Source organism: Otolemur garnettii, unplaced genomic scaffold, assembly GCF_000181295.1.
Source record: "Otolemur garnettii isolate 467f Iridium unplaced genomic scaffold, OtoGar3 scaffold00011, whole genome shotgun sequence".
Taxonomy (NCBI): Eukaryota; Metazoa; Chordata; class Mammalia; order Primates; family Galagidae; genus Otolemur; species Otolemur garnettii.
The window spans coordinates 26549188-26573695 of record NW_003852406.1 but is presented as its reverse complement, the minus strand read 5'-3'; the positions used below and the strand labels follow the sequence as shown (position 1 = coordinate 26573695).

At 51.4% G+C, this 24508-nt stretch overlaps 1 protein-coding gene across 2 annotated transcripts in view; it reads right to left on the bottom strand.

Annotated features, from left to right (window-relative positions):
- Positions 1-14117: 14117 nt before the first annotated feature.
- ARID3B (AT-rich interaction domain 3B) overlaps positions 14118-24508 on the bottom strand; it is a 56018-nt gene continuing 45627 nt past the window's right edge. Inside the window, exons 4-8 of one of the 2 annotated variants that reach the window (XM_003784512.3) lie at positions 20553-20736; positions 18812-19098; positions 18446-18700; positions 16841-16939; positions 14743-14906 (exon numbers count right to left, since the gene is read on the bottom strand). In XM_003784512.3, coding sequence (XP_003784560.1) covers positions 14743-14906; positions 16841-16939; positions 18446-18700; positions 18812-19098; positions 20553-20736 — 989 coding nt within the window. Of the gene's footprint in view, positions 14907-16840; positions 16940-18445; positions 19099-20552; positions 20737-24508 lie in introns of both variants that reach the window. The other variant, XM_023510154.1, reaches the window with a different exon arrangement.

The following is a 24508-nucleotide window of genomic DNA, read 5'->3' as shown; positions in this document are numbered from 1 at the left end:
GGGCGTTGTGGTGGGCGCCTGTGGTCCCAGCTACTTGGGAGGCGGAGGCAGGAGATTCGCTTGAGCCCAGGAGTTGGAGGTTGCTGTGAGCTGTAATGCCCTGGCACTCTACCCAGGGGGACAGCTTGAGGCTCTGTCTCAAAAAAAAAGAAAAAAGATCCCCTAAGGTGAGGTTTGGGTAACGCCTCCACTCCACCCCAGAGAAGGCTTGCTCCAGACCCAGGCCCCTCAGGCCCCAACCCTTTTAGCGACCTCAACCTTGGTGCCCACCAAGCCTTTTCTGTGTCGTTGAGGTCTGCAGCATGATTCCAGGGCACCAGAGAGATGTCCCTACCCTGTGTCCACCTGAGCCCTATAGTGTCTCTTATCCTTTTGTCATCCACCCCCACCAGCTCCCAGCTCAGCTCACTGCCCCCTCCAGGCTCCACTTGCTCTGATTCCCTTCTTGTCCAGCTGTTATTCTCTCCTCTACCACATCCAGCTTTGCCTTCTCTGGGAGCAGTTAATTCACCTTTCAGTGTTGGCTCCAGGGTCACCTTCCTGGAAAGCCCTCCTAGGAGCCCCAAAAGAGAGACCCTCTTCTCTGTGGGACCACAGCTTGGTGTGCTTCCCCTCTAGCCAGTAGGCAGTGGCTGTGCTTTCCTCTTTGCCTGGTCCCTGTGCTTAACAATCTGGTGGTGCATACCCTTCACTCAGCAGACTATGAGCTTCTCCACAACCAGGAGCTGTTTCAGTGTGCAATGGTGACCCAGAGGTCAGCTATCTCTGCACCTAATAGCCTGAGCTATCATAACTTAGGTTCTCCATAAGGGCAGGAGGCTGCCCATGGAAAGCCTATAACTTTTTTTTTTTTTGAGACAGTCTCATTTTGTCACCCTTGGTAGAGTGCTATGATGTCATAGCTCACAGCAATCTCAAACTCTTGGGCTCAAGCGATTCTCTTTGCCTCTGTCTCCCAAATAGCTGGGACTATATGCTCCTGCCACAATGCCTAACTATTTTTAGAGATGGGGTCTTGCTCTGGCTCAGGCTGGTTTTGAACCCGTGAGCTTAGGCAATTCACTCTCGCCCTCAGCCTCCCAGAGTGCTAGGATTACAGGCGTGAGTTTGCTTTTTTGTTTGATTTTGGTTTTGGTTTTTTTTGCAGTATTTAGCCAGGGCTGGGTTTGAACCTGCCACCTCCGGCATATGGGACCAGCATCTTACCCTTAGGCGCCACCCATTTTTTTTTTTGTAAATTTCCAGATTTTTTTTTTTGAGGCGAGTTTTTGTTGCCCTCAGCAGAGTACCGTGGTGTCAAACTCGTGGGCTCAAGCAATCCTCTTGCCTCAGCCTCCTAAGTAGCTGGGACTATAGGCACCTGCCATAACATCTGGCTTATTTTATTTTATCTTATTTTATTTATTTAGAGACAGAGTCTTGCTCTATCACCCTGAGTGGAGTGCTGTGGCATCATCATAGCTAACAGCAACTTCAAACTTTTGGGCTTCAGCAGTCTTCTTGCCTCAGCCTCCCAGAGTAGCTAGGACTATAGGCACCCACCCCAACACCCTGCTGGTTTTTCTAGTTTTAGTAGGGATGGGGCCTTGCTCTTGCTCTGGCTGGTCTTGAACTCCTGAATTCACAGTCCACCTGCCTTGGCCCCCCAGAGTGCTAGGTGAGCCACTGCACCCAGCCTTATTTATATGTTTTTGAGACAGTTTTATTTTGTCGCCCTTGGTAGAGTGCTATGGCATCATAGCTCATAGCAACCTCAAACTCCCGAGCTCAGACAATTCACCCATCTCAGCCTCCTAGAGTGCTAGGATTACAGGTGTGAGCCACCGCCCTGGTCTAGCCCCTCACTTCTAACTGTGAAAACAGAGAGTCCAGTTAGAGTGGCATTACGGGTACTATGCTCAGGTATGGGAGTTGGGAGCAGGGGCCAGTCATGATCTGCTTTAGAGAGGTCTCACCTTGTGTGGTGAATGATAATAAGAGACAACTTGGAAGAAGCTACAGGAACCTGGGCCTGGAATCCAGGGAGAGGAAAGAGAAGCCATCTGGAGGGGAGAAGAGAAGGACTGGTGGATAATGGGTCTGGGAGGTGCCTAGTGCAACTTTTCAGCTGGAGGCATACCTCCTGTGCCCCTCAGAGCTGCGGCAGGGCACCTAGTGCCAGGAGTTGGGGGGCAGTGGTACCCTGGAGGTGAGGAGCGTGATGTTAGGGAGCATTGCTTCTTCCCCAAGCCAGTGGGCATGGTGATCAGGGCCCCTGCCTTAACAGCTGAAGCTGTGGAAGCTAGAGAAGTGCCAGAGCAGGGACATGATTTGAGGGCTTCTGACTCCTGTAGTCATAGTTAAACTGTGATGGCCAGAAATTCCCAACACCAATGCCATTTCCTTCCAGGCTCCCACAGAGGAAGGGTGCAGCATGGGGCAGTAGGGGTAAGGGAACGTGGGCCCTGTGGCAGGAGCCAGCTCTTCATTCAACTCAGTGCATGACCTCAGGAGCTGCCTGAAAGGATTAAAGAAGATTGTGTGTTTTAGTAGGTGGCCAGGCCCTGGTCAGCAACCACAGCTCATGGAAACCACTGGGAATTGAGAACTTTTTTTTTTTTTTTTTTTTGAGACAGAGTGTCACTGTGTCCTCAGTAGAGTGTCATGTGTCATGGCATCACAGCTCATGGCAACCTTCAACTATTGGACTTAAGCGATTCTCTTGCCTCAGCCTCTCAAGTAGCTGGGACTACAGGCACCTGCCACAACGTCGGGCTATTATTTTTTTGTCATTGTTTAGCTGGCCTGGGATGGGTTCGAACCCGCCAGCCTTGGTGCATGTGGCCAGTGCCATAACCACTGTGCTGTGGGTGCCGAGCCTAGTTTTTCTGTTTTTAGTAGAAATGGGGTCTCATCCTTGCTCTGGGTGGTTTCAAACTCTTGAGCTCAAGCAATCCACCTGCCTCAGCCTCCCAGAGTGCTAGGATTATAGGCAACATGCTGGATCTTTTATGGGGACATGTGAATCTTCAAGGATTTGAAGAAGTCCTATTTGCCCTATAGCTGGCTAAGGGCATGTGGAGGTGAGATGATCTTAGGTGCTGGGCTCAGGATGCGTGGCAGAGGAAGTGCCCAGTACAGAGAGGCTCAGTGTGTGTAGGGAGCCAGGGTTGTCCCTTATGAGGACCGGGAGGGAGGATCTGCTCCAGCCTTTCCCTGGCTTCTGGGGATTTGCCAGGGATTTTTGGCATTCCCACCTGGATTGCTGCCTGTACCTTTGCCTGGCATTCTCCATATGTGTGTGTCTGTGTCCAATAAGGACATCTGTCACGTTAGGGTGAGGCCCAGTCTAATGACTTCATTTTATTTTATTTTATTAAATCATAGCTATGTACATTAATGTAGTCATGGGGTACAGTGTGCCAGTTCTATATACAATCTGAAATATTTTCATCAAACTGGTTAACATAGCCTTCGTGTTAATGACTTCATTTTAAGCTGATTATCTCTTTAAAGAGCCTGTCAGGAGGCCGGGCACCCAACCCAGGTCTCATTCTGAAGAACTGAAGATTTCAATGCATCTTTTGTTGTGGGTGAGGGAGATACAATTCAACACATAAATAATGCCCCAATTTGCTTCCTGCTTCCTTCCCTGCTGGTGGTTTGGGTATGACTTGGGACCTCAAGGGCCCAGCTGTTCTCTGTCTTGTTTTCCCCTTCCTGTAATTCCAGACCCCTCCTCTAGCTGCAGAAAGGCCAGAGTGTGCATAGGAGAACTGGGTGGGCACTGCTCACTGATGCTGAGGCACCCAGTCCACACCCTGGGCAAGGGGATGGCAGGCTGGGGCCGGGCTCTTCTTTGTGGGCTGGTACCTGCCCAGACCCAAGAGCCTTTGTGGGAGTTCTGCATGAAAGGATGGGAGCACAGATCCCTCAGATGGGGATGCAGCCTTGGGACGCTACCAAAGGGAGTAGGTTGCAGACTCTGGAAAAGAGAAACAGCCAGATGGCTGCTGGGATCCAGTGGTAGAAGGTGGGGAGGAGCTGGGGGCTGCCTGTGTGGGTGAGGTGGGATCTGCCTGGTCTCAGGGCCTCCAAGTAATCACTCATGGGAACTCCAGAATCTTCCCCAAACCTGAAATCAGGGCCTAGTACAAAAAAATGTGAGACCTAGGCTCTGCCACAGTCACAGCCCTTTCTCCTGGGGCCCAAGCTTCTCTATTTGTATAATGGGTCTGAACTCTCTGCCCTGGTCCTATAGTATCCTGGGGCACCGGTTTAGGGCTTTGGGGCCTCTGGGGCTGTGGCAGTCCATCTGTCCATGAATGGACAAGGGCCTTGCACTCCAGACTGAGGTTAATGTCTGTGGGCAGGCAGCACCCCCAGCCTCAGCGTCTGGGGATCACAGTGGTATTTACCCAACTGAGCTGTGCCAAGCCCCACCTCCTTAGCCTCCAGTCCCACAACTTGTGAGTCAGACCGGTTTGGCATCCTCCTGGGGCCCATCAAGGGTGTCCATGAAGATGCAGATGGAAAATCTAGTTCAGTCCTGCCACAGATTGGCCTGTGGCCTTGGCAAGCTCCTCACTGTCTCTGGGGCTTAGGTTCCCCATCTGTATGTATACTGGGAGTGGTTCTGACACTCAGGATCTATGACTATGTCCAGTTTACCCCCTGGGTCACCGTACTGACTATGTCAGTCTCCCCACCCCTATAGAAAGAAGTGTGCCTGTATTCCAGCTGAGTGGCCCAGGGACCTTGGTTGGGCTAACGATACTCAGAATATGGAAGGGTGAGGGGATAGAGTCCTGCTATCCCTGCCATACCCCAACGGTATCTCTGCCTCCCAGTCTCCGAGAACTGCAAGAGCAGAGGCCTACAGAGGAGCTAGAGTCTGCAGGGTGGGCTCCACCAGAAGCCAAGGGGAGAGCTCAAAGGGCAGCCCTGATTGCCCTCCCTAAGACCATACCAGGAGCAGGGGCTGGAGGTTGGATCTCTCTGGCAGAGAACACTGCACTGGTCTCTTTGCCATGTGCTTAGGGCCCTCTTAAGACCATCCTGGGGTGGGGGGGGCGCCTTAGCTCAGTGTGTAGGGTGCTGGCCACATACACCAAAGCTGGTGGGTTCAAGCCCGGCTGGGGCCAGCTAAACAACGACAACTGCAACAAAAAAATGGCCGGGCATTGTGGCAGGTACCTGTAGTCCCAGCTACTTGGGAGGCTTACGCAAGAGAATCGCTTAAGCCCAGGAGTTTGAAGTTGCTGTAAGCTATGACGCCACGGCACTCTACCAAGGGAGACATAGTAAGAGTGACTCAAAAAAAATAAAATAAATAAAAATCCTGGGGGCTCAGAGCCCCTTAGCTCAGTCGTTAGGGTGCTGGCCATATACACCAAGGCAGGCAGTTTGAACTTGGCCTGGGCCTGCTAAACAACGATGACAACTGCAACAACAAAAAAAGTAGCCGGGTGTTGTGGTGGATGCCTGTAGTCCCAGCTACTCAACTACTTGGGAAGCTGAGGCAAGAGAATCGTGTAAGCTCAAGAGTTTGAGGTTGCTGTGAGCTGTGACGCCACCGCACTCTACGGAGGGTGACATAGTCAAACTCTGTCTTAAAAAAAACAAAAACAAAAAAAACCCAGAAGACCAGTGGTGCCTGTGGCTCAGTGAGTAGGGCGCTGGCCCCATATACTGAGGGTGGTGGGCCTGAACCCAGCCCCAGCCAAAACTGCAACAAAAATTAGCCGGGTGTTGTGGCAGGTACCAGTAGTCCCAGCTACTTGAGAGGCTGAGACAAGAGAATCAGCTATAGCCCAGGAGTTGGAGGTTGCTGTGAGCTAGCTATGAGGCCATGGCACTCTACCAGGGGTGATGAAGTGAGACTCTGTCTCTAAAAAAAAAAAAAAAAAAGACCATCCTGGGCCTTGTTTCTAGGAAGTGGAGGAGCTGAGATGCTGATATGCAGGCCATATGGAGAAGTGAAGGTGGGGCCGGGGGAGGCGGAGGGCACCCAGGTTGTTGAAACCAATGAGTTCAGGTGGGGGTGTCTCCACTGAGTCTAGACTTGTCCCTCAGGCTGCCCTGGCCTCCCAGAATTTCAGAGTGGTCCTGGGAGGGGACTAGGCAGTCACTCCTTGGTAGGGTAGACTCATCAATTGATGAGAAATGCATTGTGCTGGGGACACAGGCTCTGTGGGGTCCAGCCTTGTGCACAAGGGCTCTGTGGAGGGAGACAGATACAGAGTGGGATTTGAAGACCCAGGCCTGCAGTCTAGACATACAAGGAGTGCTGAGAGACTACTGTGCATCCATATTTTTGACGGGTGGTGGGGGGGAAGAGCTAGGTGAAGGATGGTGGGTTCAGGGAAAGTGTTCTGGATTTTAGTCACCTGTACAGCTTGGAGGGACAGAATGAGCCATCTTGCTCCCTCCCCCTCAGCACTGCCCTGACACCCCTTGTCATGCCCCTTTCTGTGAATTGAGGCATAGACCTAGGAAGATCCCTGTGAGGATGGAGCTCTGAATGCGGCGGGGGGGGGGGCAACGTCCCTGGGCGAGCACCATCAAGGCAAGAGCCAACCTACCCACTTCTTCCCCAGACTTCCTGATAGGAGGTTTACTTGGAGCTGGGGTGGATGTGGGCTGAGCTGGGGAGGGTGTGAGATATGTGGAAACTCAGATCTGGAGGCTCAATAATGGGCCCTTGTAGGCTGCCCAGAACCAAGTGCTCAGCAGAGCCCCCAGTGCTGTGCCTCTGTCAGGCCAGCATGTCCCTGGGGGCCCACTGAGGCCATTGACCTTCTCTTCTCCATACCTGGTCTGTTAAGTCCCTCCCAAGCCCTGGGTGCCCCCAGAGAGGGCTCAGGCCTTGAAATGTGCTCACTGCCTCTGTCCCTTCCCCCTCAGCTGGCAGAGCCGTGCTGAGAAGCAGAGGACTCCCAAGCAGGAGCTGGTGGAAAAGGAAGGACCATGGGGCAAGGGGCACTCATGTCTGAGGGGCTCTGGGAGGAAAAACCTCCCCCTTTTTGTAGAGATGCTCCCCAGACCCCACAGCTCTTCCTTGAAGATCTGGGGACAAGTTTGTGGAGGGCACCCTCTCATGCCCTCAGGGGTGAGGATGGCCCTGGGGCAGCAGGCCAGGGGCACTGCCAGGCTGGGGCCTGATTTGATGTACCTTGTGGTCTGCCTCCTCCTCTGGCAGGAGGGGAAATGGCAAGGTGGGCTGGGGGTAAGGCACAAGGAACCAGGAGGTCTGGGTTTCCGGGGCTGGAGTGATAGATGGAAGGAGAGCAGCCTTCACAGTTAATCCTGTGCTTTACTGTGCACCAGTTAGCTCGGTGAGCTCAAGCACGTCAGAGGGGAATGAATACTGACAATACTACCATGTGGGTTGATGTGAGGATGGTATGGGATGTGATATACCTTGTACAGTGCCTATTTCCCTATCCTCTTCAGCTTCTCTTTTGTCTGAGGTCCAGTTAGGCTAAATCAGTAAAGGTATAAAACTATGTGTGCCTGCAGCCAGCTGCAGGTCACAAAATCTATTTATCCAGTGTCCAATCAACAAGAGTTTGTTCACACTTCTTATGAGACTCAGGAATTATTTGTTGTAAGGTGGAGCCACCAGTGGTAGACATGACAGTACATTCTGCCAACTGCCATGCGGCTTGCTCGTGCTTGAATTCTGTTTCACTCTGACCAAGGGCCTCATCTTTGACCTACTGCACCAAGAAGCTTAATGGGGTGGGTGCTCCTGTCCTTTGCCTCAGCTGTTCTTTGGGGATCCTCACAAAGGTCAGAAGTTCCAGTAGGGCCTAGGAGACTAGAAGAGTTCTGACTCCCAAGCTGAGAACTGTGTCCTCAGGAAGCAGGAGCTGCTGCAGCTCTGAGCAAGGGCTCCAGGGCTGGGAGGACAAGAGCCTCCTGCCACCTCTAAACAACTTACTTTCTTTTATTTTTTGAGAGAGGGTCTCACTATGTCACCCTCAATAGAGTGCTGTAGCATCACAGCACACAGTAATCTCAAACTCTTGGGCTCAAGCGATTCTCTTTGCTTCAGCCTCCTGAGTAGCTGGGACTATAGGCGCCCGCCACAACGCCAGGGTACTTCTAGAGACAGGGTCTTTTTTTTTTTTTGAGACAGAGCCTCAAGCTGTCCCCCTGGGTAGAGTGCTGTGGCATTACAGCTCACAGCAACCTCCAACTCCTGGGCTCAAGCGAGTTTCCTGCCTCAGCCTCCCAAGTAGCTGGGACCACAGGCGCCCACCACAACGCCTGGCTATTTTTTGGTTGCAGCCGTCATTGTTGTTTGGCGGGTCCGGGCTGGGGATTCGAACCCACCACCTTAGGCGTACGTGGCTGGTGCCTTAGCCGGTTGAGCTATAGGCGCTGAGCCTAGAGACAGGGTCTTGATCTAGCTCAGGCTGGTCTCAAACCTGTGAGCTCAGATAATCCACCCGCCACGACCTCCCAGAGTGCTGAGATTATAGGTGTGAGCCACCACCCTAGCCATGCCCATTCTTTCTCTGAACTCCACTCCTCAGCCTGCTGAGTGCTTCCTCCTCCTGCAGAGCTGTTGGCTGGGCCATGTGCCCCCAGAAACTTCCTCAACTCTATCACTGAACCCTTCTTCCATCCCCTCCTTCACTAAAGTACAATTTCTGACAGGAGGGCTCTGTACCATGGGTTCCATGGAGGGACAGAACATCTCTGGATGGTTTACCCAAAACCATTCATGCCGAGTTCCTCCAAAACCACCACCTTCCACCCCTTAGCCTCAACTGATTGATCCAGGGCGGAGTACTGAGCCAAGTTGGGCCCATGGGCCCCTTCCTGGGATCACTGGGCCAGAGCAGAAGTGTAGCCCCTCCAGGGTTGAAGACTGGAGGCATAAATCTTGGGAATTGTCAACTGCCCCAAGATTTTTTCACTATGTGTAAAAAGGTGGGTTACAAAGAGAGAAAAAGGAGTCAACAATTCCTAGAAAGTGGAATTGGGAAGGAGATATTCCAGTTCAGTGCAAGAGGCCCTCATTCATGAAGGCATCAAGCTGAGTTTGGGGATGATCAGGAACACCTTTGTGGGCAGAGCTTCCCAGTTCCAGGCTCTTCTTGAGGCCAGCACAGAGTTTAGCTGCCTTTGGGCTCTTCCACACACTCTGGGGTCCAAGAATAAACCCTTCTCTCTGCTGACATTGGCCTGAGTGGCTTTGGTTAATTGCTAACAAAGAGCCCTTGCCAGGCAAACACCCCCTAGCGCTGCTCCAAAGAAGCACCTGTCCTGGAAGCCTCGCGCCCTTGAGCCTGAGACATCAACCCCTTATCTGCTGCTCCCTCGGTCCCTAGTACTTGTCCCAGCCAACCTCACCCCAGCGAAGGGATCGCCGTGGGCTTGTGAAAGCCGCCTGCTCCACCAGCTCCTCGTTTCTTGTCTGTCCCTATACCTGCAACAAGTGTTGCCCTTCCTTGTTGCCAAGCGTGGCTTTCTATTTCTAGTCCCTTTCTCTTCCCGCTATTCCTGCTTTCTTCCTTCTCTGCTTCTCTCCAGCGGTAATCCAAACCTTCTTAAATGCATGGGCCACCACCTCCCCTCTCCCTGTCCAGTGACCTCCGCTCCGCTTCATTAGAGTAATGGGCTGTCTAGCCCTGGCGGCAGAAGCGCAGTCGGGATCCAGGTCTCGCTTTCTGCAACCAGGATTTACTTGGAGGACTTTCCTAGCCACACCTCCCATTCCCACTGGCCCTGGGGAGAGCACGTGACACAACTCTGGCCAATAGAGGGCTGCCTGCTGCGTGTAGCCGGGAAAGTTTCTCGGAGCTGCTAAGGGCTGCCAGTGACCCCAGTTGGGCATAGCGGAGACGGGGAGACAACCATCTTTCCATCTTCTGCCTCCTTCTGGTCGCCAAGCTGGCTTGCTCCATCCCCCTCCCTGGACTCCTCCAGCCCTGTTATTCCCTAAATAGGTGATCTTGAGCATATTTCTCTTCTTCGGTTTCTTCATTTATAAAATGAACAAAGTAACTGCCTCTCAGGACAGTGGGTGGAGTGAGAAATGAGATAATGTGTATGGCATGCTTAGCACTTGCTAGGTTAGGGCAACAGACTCTTGCCTCCTATGCCACCGAATTACCTGGGATACCTTAGGCTGGTTGCTCAAGCTCTGCCTTCTTCTTCATTTGTAAAGTGGGGATCACAGTCTAATCTTATAAACATGTAGAGGATTACATGAGTTAATTTCTGTAAACTGAGAATAGTACAGGGCCCACACTGGTTAGGTAACTGGCAGTTTCACAGCCATTACCATCAGTGCTGTATGAACCTTTCTGTCCACCTCCTGGGCACAAACCTAATAGTGAAATTACAGGGCTCTCAGGCAAGTACATGATCAGCTATATTCCAGAAGGCCAAAGTTGTTTCCAGATTGATTAGACTCATTTACCATGCCCTAGGAGTGAGCAAGACTTCCTGTTACTTCTCATTCTTCCCAATTGAATGGTGTAAAATGGTTTCTTATGCCTTTCCTTGATCACTAATGAGATCAAGCCATCAGTATTTTCACAAGAGGGGATGGGACACTGCCCCCTTTCTTCAAGTCTTCCTTCTGCTTTTGTCTTAGAATTATTATTTATTTTTTGGAGTTTTTGCCCAGGGCAGGGTTTGAACCCGCCACCTCTGGTATATGGGGTCAGTGCCCTACTCCTTTGAGCCACAGGCACTGCCCCCTTGTCTTAGAATTATTAAGCAGTGATTCACACCTATTAATCCTAGCACTCTGGGAAACTGAGGAAGAAGGGTCCCTTCAAGTCTGAAATGCAAGACCAGACTGAGCAAGAGGGAAACCTCATCTCTACTAAAAATAGAAAAAATTAGCTGGACATGGTGGTACTACTGGGAGGGCTGAGACGAGAGGATCACTTGAGCCCAAGAGTTTGAGGTTGTCATGATGATGCCAATACACTCTAACCTGGGTGGCAAGACACTTGGGGGCGGGGGGTGGGAGGAGATAAGCAGGCCAGACACAGTGGCTCATACCTATAATCCTAGCTCTTTGGGAGCCTGAGGCATGAGAATTACTTGAGCCCAAGACTTCAAGACCAGCCTGGACAACATAGCAAGACCCTGTCTCTACAAGAAACAAAATTAGGCAGCGCCCATATCTCACAAAGAGCCCTTGCCAGCAAACACTTCCCAGCGCCAGTCACGTATACCTAGGCTGGCAGGTATTGAACCTGGTCCAGGCCAGCTCAACGACAACTGCAACAAAAAAATAGCTGGGCATTGTGGTAGGTGTCTATAGTCTCAGCTACTTGGGAGGCTGAGGCAAGAGAATCACTTAAGCCCAAGAGTTTGAGGTTGCTGGGAGCTGTGACGCCACGGCTCTACCCAGGGTGACAAAGTGAGACTGTTTCAAAAATAAAAGGAAATAAAGAGTCCCAGTCATGCTATATTCTAAAGCAGTGGTCCCCAGCCTTTTTGGCACCAGAAATCAGTTTCATGAAAGACAATTTTTCCACAGACAAGGTGTGGGGGTTCTGACAGGTGGTGAAGCTCAGGCAGTGATGCAAGTGAAGGGGAGTAGCTGTGAATACAGATGAAGCTGTGCTCATCCTCCTGCTGTGCAGCCTGGGAGTTGAGGACAACAGTTTCACTTGCCTAGGCTAGAGAGATCCTCTTGTCTCAGCGCCCACCATCTTGCCTAATTTTTCTATTTTTAGTAGACTTGGGGCCTCACTCTTGCTCAGGTTGGTCTTGAACTCCTGAGCTCAAGGGAGCCTCCCCATCTTGGTCTCCCAGAGGGCAAGGATTACCATGCTTGTTTGGGGACTGCAGTTTTAAAGACTGATCTCTGACTGGACAACTATGTCTCTCCTCCCTTAAGTGTCTGACCCAACAGAACCCCAATAAAGGCTTGCTACACCAAGGAGGCAATCCTCTGGCCCTGTGCCTGCCAGGACATTGATGTGATACCACTAGAGTCAGTTTTGGTGAACCACAAAATGCCAGAGTACTTTCCTAATACAGAAGATAACCTGAGAGTAAGAGCTTTGTAGAAAGGAAGGATAAGTGATGAAAGAGAGAAGGTTCAAGAAAGGCACAAGTTCACTAGACTTTTTACTCTGAAGAACTTTGCTTCTCCCCTATTACTATCCTGTGTAAGGGTCATTCAAAGCAACCAAGAGAGAACTGCTGTGTGAAGAGGTAGAGGTTTATTGAAATATAAACATTCGAAAACATGTAAGATAGAAAGTAACCACAACATATACAGACACTTGCTGCAAGAGGACATCTGAGGTATTTATTCTCTGCCTAGGCTACCCATGTGCTATCACATTTTTCCTGGTTACAATACATATAAGATGGGAAAGGGGAGGGGACAGAGCTGCCCTGGCTAACTGCTGACCAAATGGCCTTCAGGACTGCATTTGCAGGGGAAGCTTTGCTTGGGCTAGGGCCCCACTATTGAGGGGACCTGCTGGCACCCCAATCTTGGGCTTTCTGGCTGAGACCCTCCTGTTGTCCTTTAGGTAGAGATGGGGCCTCACTCTAGCTCAGGTTGGTCTTGAGGGTTTGCTCAGAGGGTGAGTTTGGGTGAGCTGCCTGGGGAAAGGAAGAGACCAGAAAGACACAGTATGCCGTACCTGTGTCCTCTGGGTGGGAGAGTCCATCCTTTGTGACCAAACCCCTGAGAAAGACACACTGGCCAAATGTCTGAGACACTTTCAAGTGGGCCCAGTGCCAGCCAACTGGGGTCCTCACTGGCACCAGATCCAACTGCCTTTCTCTGCTACACCCTGCACTTGCCCAGCAGGCAAGGCTTCTGAGACCAGAGGAGGGTCAGCTCCCAGTGAACAAGGCTGGATGTGTGTGTGAGAGAGAGAGAGTATGGAAGGCTAGGGGAGGGAGAGAGAAGATGCAGTTCAGCAGAGCTGCAGCTTAGCAAGTTGAGGTATCTGTTTTGTGCTCAAGCTTTTGCTTTTCCTTTCCTTTCTGACAGGACTGAATGCTAGCTGTATCGCGCCATGGATGCCTCATGCTACATGTGGTGTCTCCCACCACCGCAGCCTGATGACATCACAGTGGTGGTGTTCTACTGAACACTTCAAGGCTTACTTGGATGAAGTGAGCCTTGAGCAAGAACCCCAGGAGCAATCTGCTCTGCCCCAGGTTCAAGAGGAGAAGCTCTCTCAGCATCGCCACATTCCCTGGGGTAGCTCAGGTTTAAGAGTCAGTCTGACAAAACCTGCAAGGCCCATGGCCTCCTTGGCCTGCCTGCTCACGTCCTGAGCTGGGAATGCTGGGTTAAGGGGAGATGTCCTGCCCCCACCCTGGTCAAGTGGGGTGGGGGTGTGTGGCAGGAAATGGGTCAAGGACCCTCTTCTGAACTGGTGCCGTTTTAGGGCCGACCGGCGTAAGTGGGTCTCTCCATTCACCTCCCCTGCCACTGAGATCCCTGAGTCGTCTCCCCTGCCCACCTCCCCTGCCTATGTGCCGGGGTTCTAGGGAAGGGCCAGAGGGGATACCAAATCACTTGCTTGGCTTTGGGGGTGATCTGTTTTCATTTCTTTGGTGCTATAACAACAACAATAAAAATCTTAAAATAAAAACAAGTCAGCAAAACATATATAAAAAAGATTTCAGAGATGCAAACACTTCCTGAAGAATCAAACATTAACAATTATAAATCTGAGGTATTTCAATGAACCTGACATCAGCACATTGGGGATGACAGGGCTGAGATGGCCCCATGAAAGGGGCAGGGAGCAAGGGGCAAGTGGGCTGTTCTTAGGAGAGCTGGCCACCAAGGCAATTGGGGAACATGAGGTGTGGGGGTGTGGGTCAGAAAAGGGGCCATGTGGAGTGAGTGCCAGGGCCTGGGCAGCCTAGAGGCTCTGCCTCCTCCTCAGCAGATGCCCAGTGGGCCCTGAAGACTGCCCTCACGTGTTCTTTTTTTTTTTTTGAGAGAGAGAATTTCACTATGTCGCCCTCAGTAGAGTGCTGTGGCGTCACAGCTCACAGCAACCTCCAACTCTTGGGCTTAAGCGATTCTCTTCCCTCAGCTTCCCAAGTAACTGGGACTATAGACGCCTGCCACAACACCCGGCTATTTTTTTGTTGCAGTTGTTTTAGTTGGCCCAGGCCGGTTCAAACTCGCCACCCTCAGTGTATATGTGCTCATTCTTGGGACCATTAAAAGGGAATGAGGACTGATTCTACACCTGAACTTGAGGTACCCACACCCCAGAAACCAAACAATAGGCAAGGTGGGCTGGGAGGGCCCCATCCCATGCTCAGCAGAGAAGGGCCATGAAGGTCCTAACAGCCCCACATGGGACTTAAAAAGTAGGGCACTGAGCAGGGGAAGAGACTAGTGACTTTGGAGTCATGGCAGAAGGCAGGGGAAGGGAAATAAATTAAAGGGGAAGGGAAAGGAGGGCCTCCAGCCCTGTGTCGGCTTACAGATTGTCGATACACTGTGCCCCAAGATGGGAGGTGGCCGGGGAACCCTGGAGGAAAGCTGGACACCCACATACACCACCCAGTTCTCCAGGACAATCCCTGATTGGACAACGCTGCCCTGTCCTGCCCCTCCAGCTCTCTCTGCTTCCAGAGTACAGCAGGACCTAGACAGACAGACACGCCCAAACTCTCAATGTCTGGCCAGATGGTGTTCAACGTGGGGTCCATGAGATGAGGTAAATTCTGTGCATCAACTTCCTTCACTCTCAGCAGGAGAGTGGGGAGTAGAAAGCTGGGTCCTGCCTGTCAGAGGGACCAGCTGGTGGAGGGCTCTGTGCTGGGGGTGCCTCGGGATGAGGTAGGACTAGGTGAGCAGTGAGAGCTGCTGCTGCTGCTGGCGCTGCTTCCGAGGCTCTGAGGAGCAGACCCGGCGATGAGGTGGACTACAGGTTTCTGGGCAAACAGCACACCTGGGTGGGGGAGGAGAAGCAAGAGTGGGCAGTGGAGGAAGAGAAGGGGTGGCCAGCCCACTTCAACCAGTATGGACTGCTGGTCTAGCCCCACACATGGCTCTGTGGCACTGTGTAGGGGCTGGCAGAAGTTCCCAACGCTGTTCTGCCTTCGGGTGCTTTTGAACTGGCTAAGGGGAGACAGACAGGTTGACAGAGTAATTTTGTAGAAATATAATAAATGCTCTGAGACAGGTGTACCCAAGGTGTTGTGGGAATACAAAGAGTGTTCTGGAGAACAGGGGAGGGCTGGTCAGGAAAGGCTCCAGGGGGAGAGTATGTCTGGGCTATAAGAAGAAAGAAAAGTGGCCAAATGAGGAAGGGAGTTGATGGCAAGGGCTATAGCCGGGCCTCGTGTGCCTCTTAGAAAGTGCAGGTGTTACCTGGAGGGGTAGTGGGGGCCCTGCAAGTTCTAAGCAGGAGAAGGACATCAGTCCTGCAGTTTAGAACACTCTCTTCATAGGGTGGGATAAATGTGGAAACAGGGAGGGGAAGAAGGGACTGCTCTAACAACGGCGGTAAGGATGGGCAGGAGAGCAAGTTGTGTGGAGAGGTTAGCTTGCGGAGGGTAAGATGGAAGAAGGGCTCTCAGGAACACATCCCTCCACGATCCTGGCCAGGGCAACTGCACTCCCACAGAGAGAGAACCCAGGGTGTCAGGCAGACACTTCTAAATGTGGCCTCTGGAGCGCCAACCTGGCATTGCTGCTTCTCTGCACCCTGTCTTCTCCCTGATGCCCATGGCAGGTTGCCCAGCAGAGATCCAGGGCACGAGGGGGTCCCCTGTAAGGCCTATAGGATGGTATTCTGAGGCAATGTAGCCCTTGGAATGGGAGCAGGCCCTCAAAAAACACACCAGCTGTGGTGTAAAGTGCAGCTGCAGGCTCTCAACACCCCCACGGGATAGGATGGCCCAGGCCCCCACTCACCAAGCTGTGCTTAACAACAGCCAGTTGAGTTGTTCTAAAGTTCCTCCTGAACCAATGAAATGGGAGTGGGACAAGGACCCACATTTCTATGAATGCCATGGAAAGTCTTGGAAAAGATGCTGAACTGATCACCAACAAAAAAACTCTTGCCAATCTGGGTGTGGTGGCTCATGCCTGTAATCCTAGCACTTTGCTGAGCCTGAGGCAGGTGGATTGCCTGAGCTCACGGGTTTAAGACCAACCTAAACAAGAGGTGGTGACCTTCTAACTCCCTAAAAATAGCCAGGCATTGTGGCTGGTGCCTGTAGTCCCAGCTACTTGGGAGGTTGAGGCAAGAGAATCACTTGAGCCCAGGAGTCTGAGTTGGCTGTGAGCTGTGACACCAGAGCACTCTACCAAGGGCAACAAAGCCAGACTCTGTCTTTAAAAAAAAAAAAAAAAGCTTTTGGCAAATTAGGTCTAGAGAGAGAGGCTAGAGGCTATGAACTATGAAAGGCTGAAAGGCTAGAGGTACAAAATCGTAGAAATGTAGGCTGATTCTTCTGCACGTAGATTCCTTGGCCCGTATCTCAAATCCTTGGTCCATTGTAAAGAAAGATAATAACAGATAATGTCATATAAGTGTTTTACAAAAGGAAGGGAACAGTGGAACCACAGTCAGAGGAAGGAGACCTATGCATTAGAAGACCAGGAATGGAGGACACCAACTGGCTTTTTCAACCAGTGAACCATCTACTGGTGTAAAAGGATTAGGAGGAGGGGTTCTGTCACTGAGGAGGACCTGTAATGCTGTTAACGATCTGCCGCCTGTACTAGTCCAGGACCACTTTACCTTTGGAACACCAAGACTTGGTATGCACCCTAGGAGGTGTTCAGAGACAAGGGCAACAGGTAGGGCTAGCCAGGGACTACTCCTGTGGCTGGCGGTCACTGTGTGGGCCTCCCCTGCAAGCTCTAGGGCCTCACCTGCGTAAGTGGTGCCGTCGATGTCCACAGACATGTTAATGCTCCCAATGCTGCTCGTGGTCAGGTTCAATGCTGCAGCTGTGGCCTCTGCTCTGTCTTCTGCTTGGGAACAAGAGACAGTAGCTTGGTCAAGCTTTCCATAGCATTCCTGTTCTCATTGATAGGGCCTCTTCAGTCTAGGCCTCACACTGTTAGAAAGCACCTGTGTAACCTCTTGAGCACACATACACTCTGGCAGTAGAACCTGAGCTTGCCCACCTCCTGTTGCTGGCTTCCTACTCTGAACCAGTTAATTTCCCTCACTCCTACTCTCAGAGAAAAGGAGGCTAAGCCAGGTGGTGCCTGTGGCTCAGTGGGTAAGGCACCAGCCCCATATACCAAGGGTGGCGGGTTCAAACCCAGCCCAGGCCAAACTGCAACAAAAAATTAGCTGGGCATTGTGGCAGGCAGACGTCTATAGTCCCAACTACCCGGGAGGCTGAGGCAAGAGAATCACCTAAGCTCAGGAGTTGTAGGTTGCTGTAAGCTGTGACACCACAACACTCTACTGAAGGTAATAAAGTGAGATTAGGCTCAGGTAATCAGAGATCAACAAGATCCACCCCCAACTTGAGGACTCACCTTGACCCCCTTCCCCTTGACTCTTGAGTCTCTCAAGTAGAGAGGTCAACATCCTGAGCACCTGGCCCTCTGTGCCCACCTGGGCAGCTGGTGCTGGCACACAGGGTCTCTGCCTCTTACCACACAGAGAGGCTAGAATGCATTCTTCCAAGTGAGCTGCCCTTTCATCCAGCCCCTTGCTCTGAGGGTGGTGACCTCCTAGCTCCCTTCCACTCCTCAGGGCTGCCTCGGAACATGCACCAACTCCCTTCCTACATGTGCTTATTTAGGTTTGCTCTGAAGCTGAGTCAAGGGCAGGAAAGGCAAAAAGAACGTGAAGGTGAAAAGGGAGAGGAGGAACGAGGGAAACAGTGTGTGGCTTGCAAAAGAGAAGGTGGAGAGAATTGCAGAGGAGGTGGAAAAGATGTTGGTTAATGCTGCCAAACTTGCATTTCTTCCTTCCCTCTCATGTTCCTGAAGGTCACTGGTGGCCTAGTCAGTGACCTGTCCAGCCCAAGGTAACCCTGGCCCCTTGCAGAGCCTCAGGAGTGACAGTGCTGTCCTCCTTCTAGGCCTGCCCACAGTGCCCTGCTCTGCATACATCTGGTGAAGCACTGAGGTGAAGGTTGAGCCCTTTCACAGATCAAAAGGCTGGTGGGAGAGAAAAGCACCAGCAGCTGTCTCTGGAGGGTTCTGGCTCCTCCTCCTTGAGCAACTGCTTTTTCTTCTTGCTAGAGAATATGGCACTGCTTAAGGCAATCTGCGGTTCCCTAGAAAACCACCTCAGCTTGGAGAACCGAGATCTCAGTGGCCCCAGAAACCCCATGCCACTCTCTTCTGGCCTCTAGATCCTTCTGGGGGCCTTGAAGCCAGAACCTAGAGGGACCCTTTCCAGGTTACGGGTGTGACCTCACACTGTCCCAGGAGGTGAATGTGAATGGGCCTCCAAAAGAGCCAGTGCTTGGCCCTGTCAGAAGGGAGGAGCCCTCCCTGTGTCTGGCTCACCCCTGCCGTTGATCCTGATCTTCATGGGCAGCTGCCGTGCCATGCTGAAGAAGTTGCGCTGGAAAGCCTGCTGGACCAAGCGCTGCTCCTCCTCGGACAATCTTGATGCCTTCTTCTCAGGAGGCTCCCCTGCCTCCAGCCGTTCCCGCAGCTGCTCCAATGTGGCAGTCCGGGTACTGGCCTGCTGGCCTGACAAGGTCACAGGCACAGCCAAGCGATTTGGCATAGGCACTGTTGCCATGGGGACTCCATCACCTGCAAAGGAACTGAAGCTAGACCAATCCACAGTCAACCCTCTCACCCAAAAACTCCAATCCTGGACACAGGGCTTCTTTCTTCCCTTCCTCCCCCAAGGACCCTGCTGACCTTTCCTGAGAGTGGTTGCTGGGGGTATCCGAGGGCTGCTAGTATTGGTGCCACTGCTTGAGCCAAGCCCAAGGATGGGGAAGCGGATTTTGGGTGGGGAGAGGAGTGGGGGAGCCCCGGCAGCGGCGGCAGTGGCAGCAGCAGCAGCAGGTGAGTAGCCAAACAGGGCAGAGCTGTAGCTGGGCCGCCGGCCCTCCCTCCGGTTACCATCAATGGCTGCCTGGAGCTCAGCTGGGGAGCTCAGGGCTTTCTTCTCACACTCATAGGCATATAGATATTTCATGTACCTATAGGGAAGAACAGAAGCAAGAACAATCCAAAACAGCATCCACACCTCCCTGTTTAGGTGACAAGTCTCTAGAAGCCATCTCTGTTGGGCAGCCTCTAGGGTATGTTTGGTGTGCTTAGCAGAAGAGTCCACGTGACTGGACACTATGGCCCAGCTCCTCTAACTGCTACTTGGTCCAAAACATTGCTCAAATCTGAAGCATTGTTCATTAAGGAAAATAAGTAACATCTTAGTTGACATCGTCACATTTGTTTTAGTGGCTTTTCAGTGCCCTGGGAGAAGTTAGGCCCACATTTTGGGATGTCTTCCTGGCTCCTTGATCCCTTAACCATTCCAAGTTAGGCTGATCAGAGGAACAATTCTTTCCACTGTGCATGGTACTTAGCTGTGCTGTCCTACTTTGTGTTATATGCCCCAAGAAACGGGTTTTTACCCGAGAACCCTGCTATTCTGGTTATAGCCCTGCCCCCAACCTCTGCTAGAACAGTTTCAATGGCTAAAACCCTTCTCAGATGGTGCCTGTAGCTCAGTGGTTACAGCGCCAGCCAAATACACTATGCTGGAGGGTTCGAATCCGGTCCAGGCCAGCTAAAACAATGACAACTGCAACAAAAAAAATAGCTGGGCATTGTGGTGGGCATCTATAGTCCCAGCTACTTAGGAGGCTGAGGGAAAAGAATCGGTTAAGCCCCAGAGTTTGAGGTTGCTGTGAGCTGTGACACCACAGCACTCTACCTAGGACAACAACTTGAGACTGTGTCTCCAAATATAGATAAATAAACAAAACCCTTTTGCTTTTCAATAAGGCCACAACATGCTACTTAATGGATATGTTAGCTATTCATTCCACATTCTTCACAGAGCAACTTCCAGAACATGCCAGAAAAGTAGATTCCCCTCTGGCCCTCATTCTTCAGTGCTACTTTGCTTTCATGCTTCCATCACCTTTGTAATTAACTCAAATGATAACCAAAATAGGCTGTCAATCCCATGGGACAGTCTGCTTGCCCTCCTCTGGGTCCTCTGCTGCTGGGCAAGAGGAACGTCAGGTAAGTAAGGCCTCTCACGCTAGAGGTCAGTTTGGACAATGATGTACTAGAAAGAGCACTGACTTCAGAGATGGAAGCCCAGCTCTGAATCTCAGCTCTTCTACTTACAGCTTGGAATGGCCTTGGCCAAGTTATTTATTTAACCTTGAAGACACATGTAAGAACCTTACAGGGTTGAGTGTGAAGTTTAAAGGAAACAGAATGATGAAGTGCCAGCAAGTGGGAGGCACTAGGAAAATGGCAGCTCTCATCATTACTTGGTCTGGGGATGGATGCATCTCAGAAAGCTCCCCACTGTTTGTCTTGCTATCTGTACAATGGAATTTCCTTCCTTCCTCTCCTTTACGCTAACATATCCCCTTTCTCCAGCCTTAACTTCCTCCCCCCAGGCCTGGCCACTTACTGGGTCCTGAGGGTGAAGGCGGCACTGGTGATGGACGTGGGCAGGTTCAGGCCTTTGGTGATCTCCCTCCAGATCTTCTTGTTGATGATCTCCACCAAGCCCCCCTTCTCGGTCACCAGCTTATACAGCATGTACAGGTCCAGGATCTGCTTGGCCATAATGGGGATTCGGTTGATGGGGGTCCCTGTGGTTGCCCAACAAGAGAAATAGAGGATTGTGTCATCACTGAGCTGAGAAAGAAGGCATCTGTTTGCGGTCACCTTTGGCTGAGTGGAAATAATGCTCATGAATCTGCTTAGAAGTTTAATTTGATGCCAGCTCCCCAAACCTGAAGGCTATCAAATAGCTGTCAGTTCCTTGGGGAATGCGTGGAAGGACAAGTCCACCTCACAGCCTGTGTGTGGCCTTTGGCAAAACACTTAAGTCCTTCTGGTCCTGCTTTCCCATCTATAAATAAGAGGGCTGGACTAGATGATTTCAAAGATGGGCTTTTGTTTGATCCTAACAGTATAATTCCAGACTATTTCCCAATGATCTGGCAACTCACTCTCCTCTGGAGCCTTCAGACTTTGTGCAGTGCCTGCCTCCTCTAGGAAGCTGGACTCCCTAGGAGGGGAGGCGCTCCTTGCCTTGTCCGTCACCCAACTGGACAGCCCCCAGGCTGCTTACTGGTAGTGCTCAGTCGAGTTTCTAACAGTGCTCACTTGCATCCCACCTGTTCTCCCACTCCTACTGCAGGATGCAGAAATGGTGTCTTTATCTCTGGTGGGCCCTGACATGTCAAAGGAGCTGCTGGACACACTGGTCTCCAAGGGAATGAAAAGCCACTCAAAGATTCTCTCCCCACTAATCACGCCATCCCCTCCTTGGCCTCTGAGGGAGGGAGGGTCAGAGCAGCTTCCGCCTACTGGCCCCAAGGGGAAGTGAGAGAAGCCAGGGACTTGATTAGGAAACCTGGCACCGACCAGGAAGGGCTACTAATGAGCACCAGGGGACACAGGGAGGGCGGGGCCGGGCCTTTCACAGCCGGCTGGGATGTCTGTCAGGAGGCATGATGGATGACTGTCATTTGGCAGCCTCAGGATTAATGATCTGGAGGTCAGAGGGGAGAATTCCACAGGGAAGGGTCACCGTCCAGGGCAGGGTATGAGACTTGTTGCCTTTTGATGGCAACTCCTTTTACTGTACACAGGCTGCTGCTCTTCTGTCTCCCCCCTTCCTGCTGAGGCCTCACCAGCTGCCTGGCAGACATGAGGCCAGCCTGAGCAGAGAAGAGCTGCTTGTTTCTGCTTTTCCTGCTTCCTTCCCCTTAAGGGATGGCAATCTTGCCAATTTACTTTTTCCCAATCTGTCACCCAGGCTGGAGTACAGTGTCATCATAGTTCACTGCATCCTTGAACTCCTGGGCTCAAATGATCCTTCTGCCTTACCATCCCAAGTAGGTGGGACTCAAGGCATGTACCACCACACCCAGCTGATTTTTTTTTTTTTTTTTTTTTGGAGACAGAGCCTCAAGCTGTCACCCTTGGTAGAGTGCTATAGCATCATAGCTTACAGCAACCTCAACTCTTGGGCTTAAGTGATTTTCTTGCCTCAGCCTCCCAAGTAACTGAGACTACAGGCACCTGTCACAACACTTGGCTATGTTTTGGTTGTAGTTGTTTTGGCAGGCTGGGGCTAGATTCAAACCTGCCAGCTCTGGTGTATGTAGCTGGGGCCTTAGCCACTTGAGCTATAGGTGCCGAGCCCACCTAGCTGATTTTTAAATTTTTTTGTAGAGTCAGGGGCTTGCTATGTTCCCAAGGCTGGTCTTGAACTCCTGGCCTCAAGCAATCTTCCCCTTCCAAAATGCTAGAATTATAGGCGTGAGCCACTGTACACGCTCCCCCATTTTTTGGAGTCAGGGTCTCCTTTGTCACCCAGGTGGAATGTAGTGGCATCATCATAGTTTACTACCACCTTGAATTCCTGGGCTCAAGGGATCCTCCTGTCTCCACCTCCCAAGTCAGTGGGAATACAGGCATAACCAGGCCTCTTTTCTAAGTGTGGGGAGGAGCTACTGATCTCCAGACTTTTGTCTTCACTAGCTAGTCTTTGGAGAATCAAAGACAAAGGCATTACTGAATTAAATCCACAAAGTCATACATAAAATATCAGTATCAAAGGGCCACTAGTATATTCCTAAAACACATAGCTCATGTGTTGGGTAACTTCTCCCTGTGCTGTTCTAGACAGTGAATCTTCCCCGCTACCATAAAGACAAAAAACCTGATGTGGCAGAATCAGGCCCCCAGCAGGATGGGATAATGTCCACCTCCTTTTGGAGGCCTGTCTGCCTAAGCATATCACAACCTTGGTGAGTCCATACCTTCCATGACATCACCTGAATAATCTAGGAGGACCACTCCCAAGGTTACTTGCACAGACCTGCTAAGCTCAAGTTTCCTGGGCATCTTCACATGTGTGACCTCTTCCTTTCCAAGTCACATTGGGCTCACCTTCACTTTCCTAAATTAGCTCCCCTTTCCCACCATTTCCATTTTGTTCCAGCAACACTATCATTCTCTGAGGCTACCCAGGAGCTTCAGCACTGGCACCTCTCCTCTCCTTGTCGCCCACTTTTAATTGTTAAGAAATTCCATGGATTCATCCTTTGGAGAATCCTTTCAAAGAATCTTCCTTTCTAGGCTATAGCCACTACCCTGGAGCAGGCCCTCATGGGCTCACATTAGTTGCCTGCAGCAGCCTAGCAGCCTCTCATCTGTAGTTCAACTTGCACACGGCAGCCAAACAGTCTTATTAAAATACTACTTCCAGTGGGTGGCACCTGTGGCTCAGTGAGTGGGGCGCTGGCCCCATATACCGAGGGTGGTGGGTTCAAACCTGGTCCTAGCCAAACTGCAATGAAAAAAAAAATAGCCAGGCGTTGTGGTGGGCACATGTAGTCCCAGCTACTCGGAAGGCTGAGGCAAGAGAATCGCTTAAGCCCAGGAGTTGAAGGTTGCTGTGAGCTGTGTGATGCTAGGGCACTCACTCTACCAAGGGCAACAAAGTGAGACTCTGTCTCCACAAAAACAAAAAACAAAAAACTACTTCTACCATATTGCTTGCTTTTTTATTTAAAAACCTACAAGGCTGGGGTGGCAACTGTGGCTCAAAAGGGTAGGGTGCCAACCCCATATGCCGGAGGTGGCGGGTTCAAATCCAGCCCCCATCAAAAAAAAAAAAAAAAAAAAAAAACCTACAAGGCTGGATGCAGTAATCCTAGCCAGTAATCCTAGCACTCTGGGAGGCTAAAGGAGGTAGATGATTGCCTGAGCTCAAGAGTTCGAGAGCAGCCTGAGCCAAAGCGAGACCCCCGTCTTAAAAAATAGCCAGGCATTGTGATGGGTGCCTGTAGTCCCAGATACTCAGGAGGCTGAGGCAAGAGAATTGCTTGAGCCCAAGAGTTTGAGGTTGTGATGTCACAGCATTCTACACAGGGTGACAAAGTGAGACTGTCTCAAGAAAGAAACCCCAAAAAACAAACCTACAAAGACTTTTTTTTTTTTTTTTTTAAGACGGAGCCTCAAGTTATCCCCCTGGGTAGAGTGCCATGGCATCACAGCTCACAGCAACCTCTAACTCCTGGGCTCAAGCGAGTCTCCTGCCTCAGCCTCCCAGGTAGCTGGGACTAAAGGTGCCCGCCACAACGTCCAGCCATTTTTTGGTTGCAGGCATCGTTGTTTGGCGGGCCTGGGCTGGGGATTCGAACCAGCCACCTTAGGTGTATGTGGCTGGCGCCTTAGCCGCTTGAGCCACAGGCACCGAGCCCAAAGACTCTTTTTACTGTGCACCTATCCCACCCTACATGTCCACAATGCTCTCTTAAAAGGCCATGCCGTATTTCCAGCATACCCCAGCAAGTCACTCTCTAGTTAATTGGGCCTTCTCCTTCCTACCTGACATGACCTGCC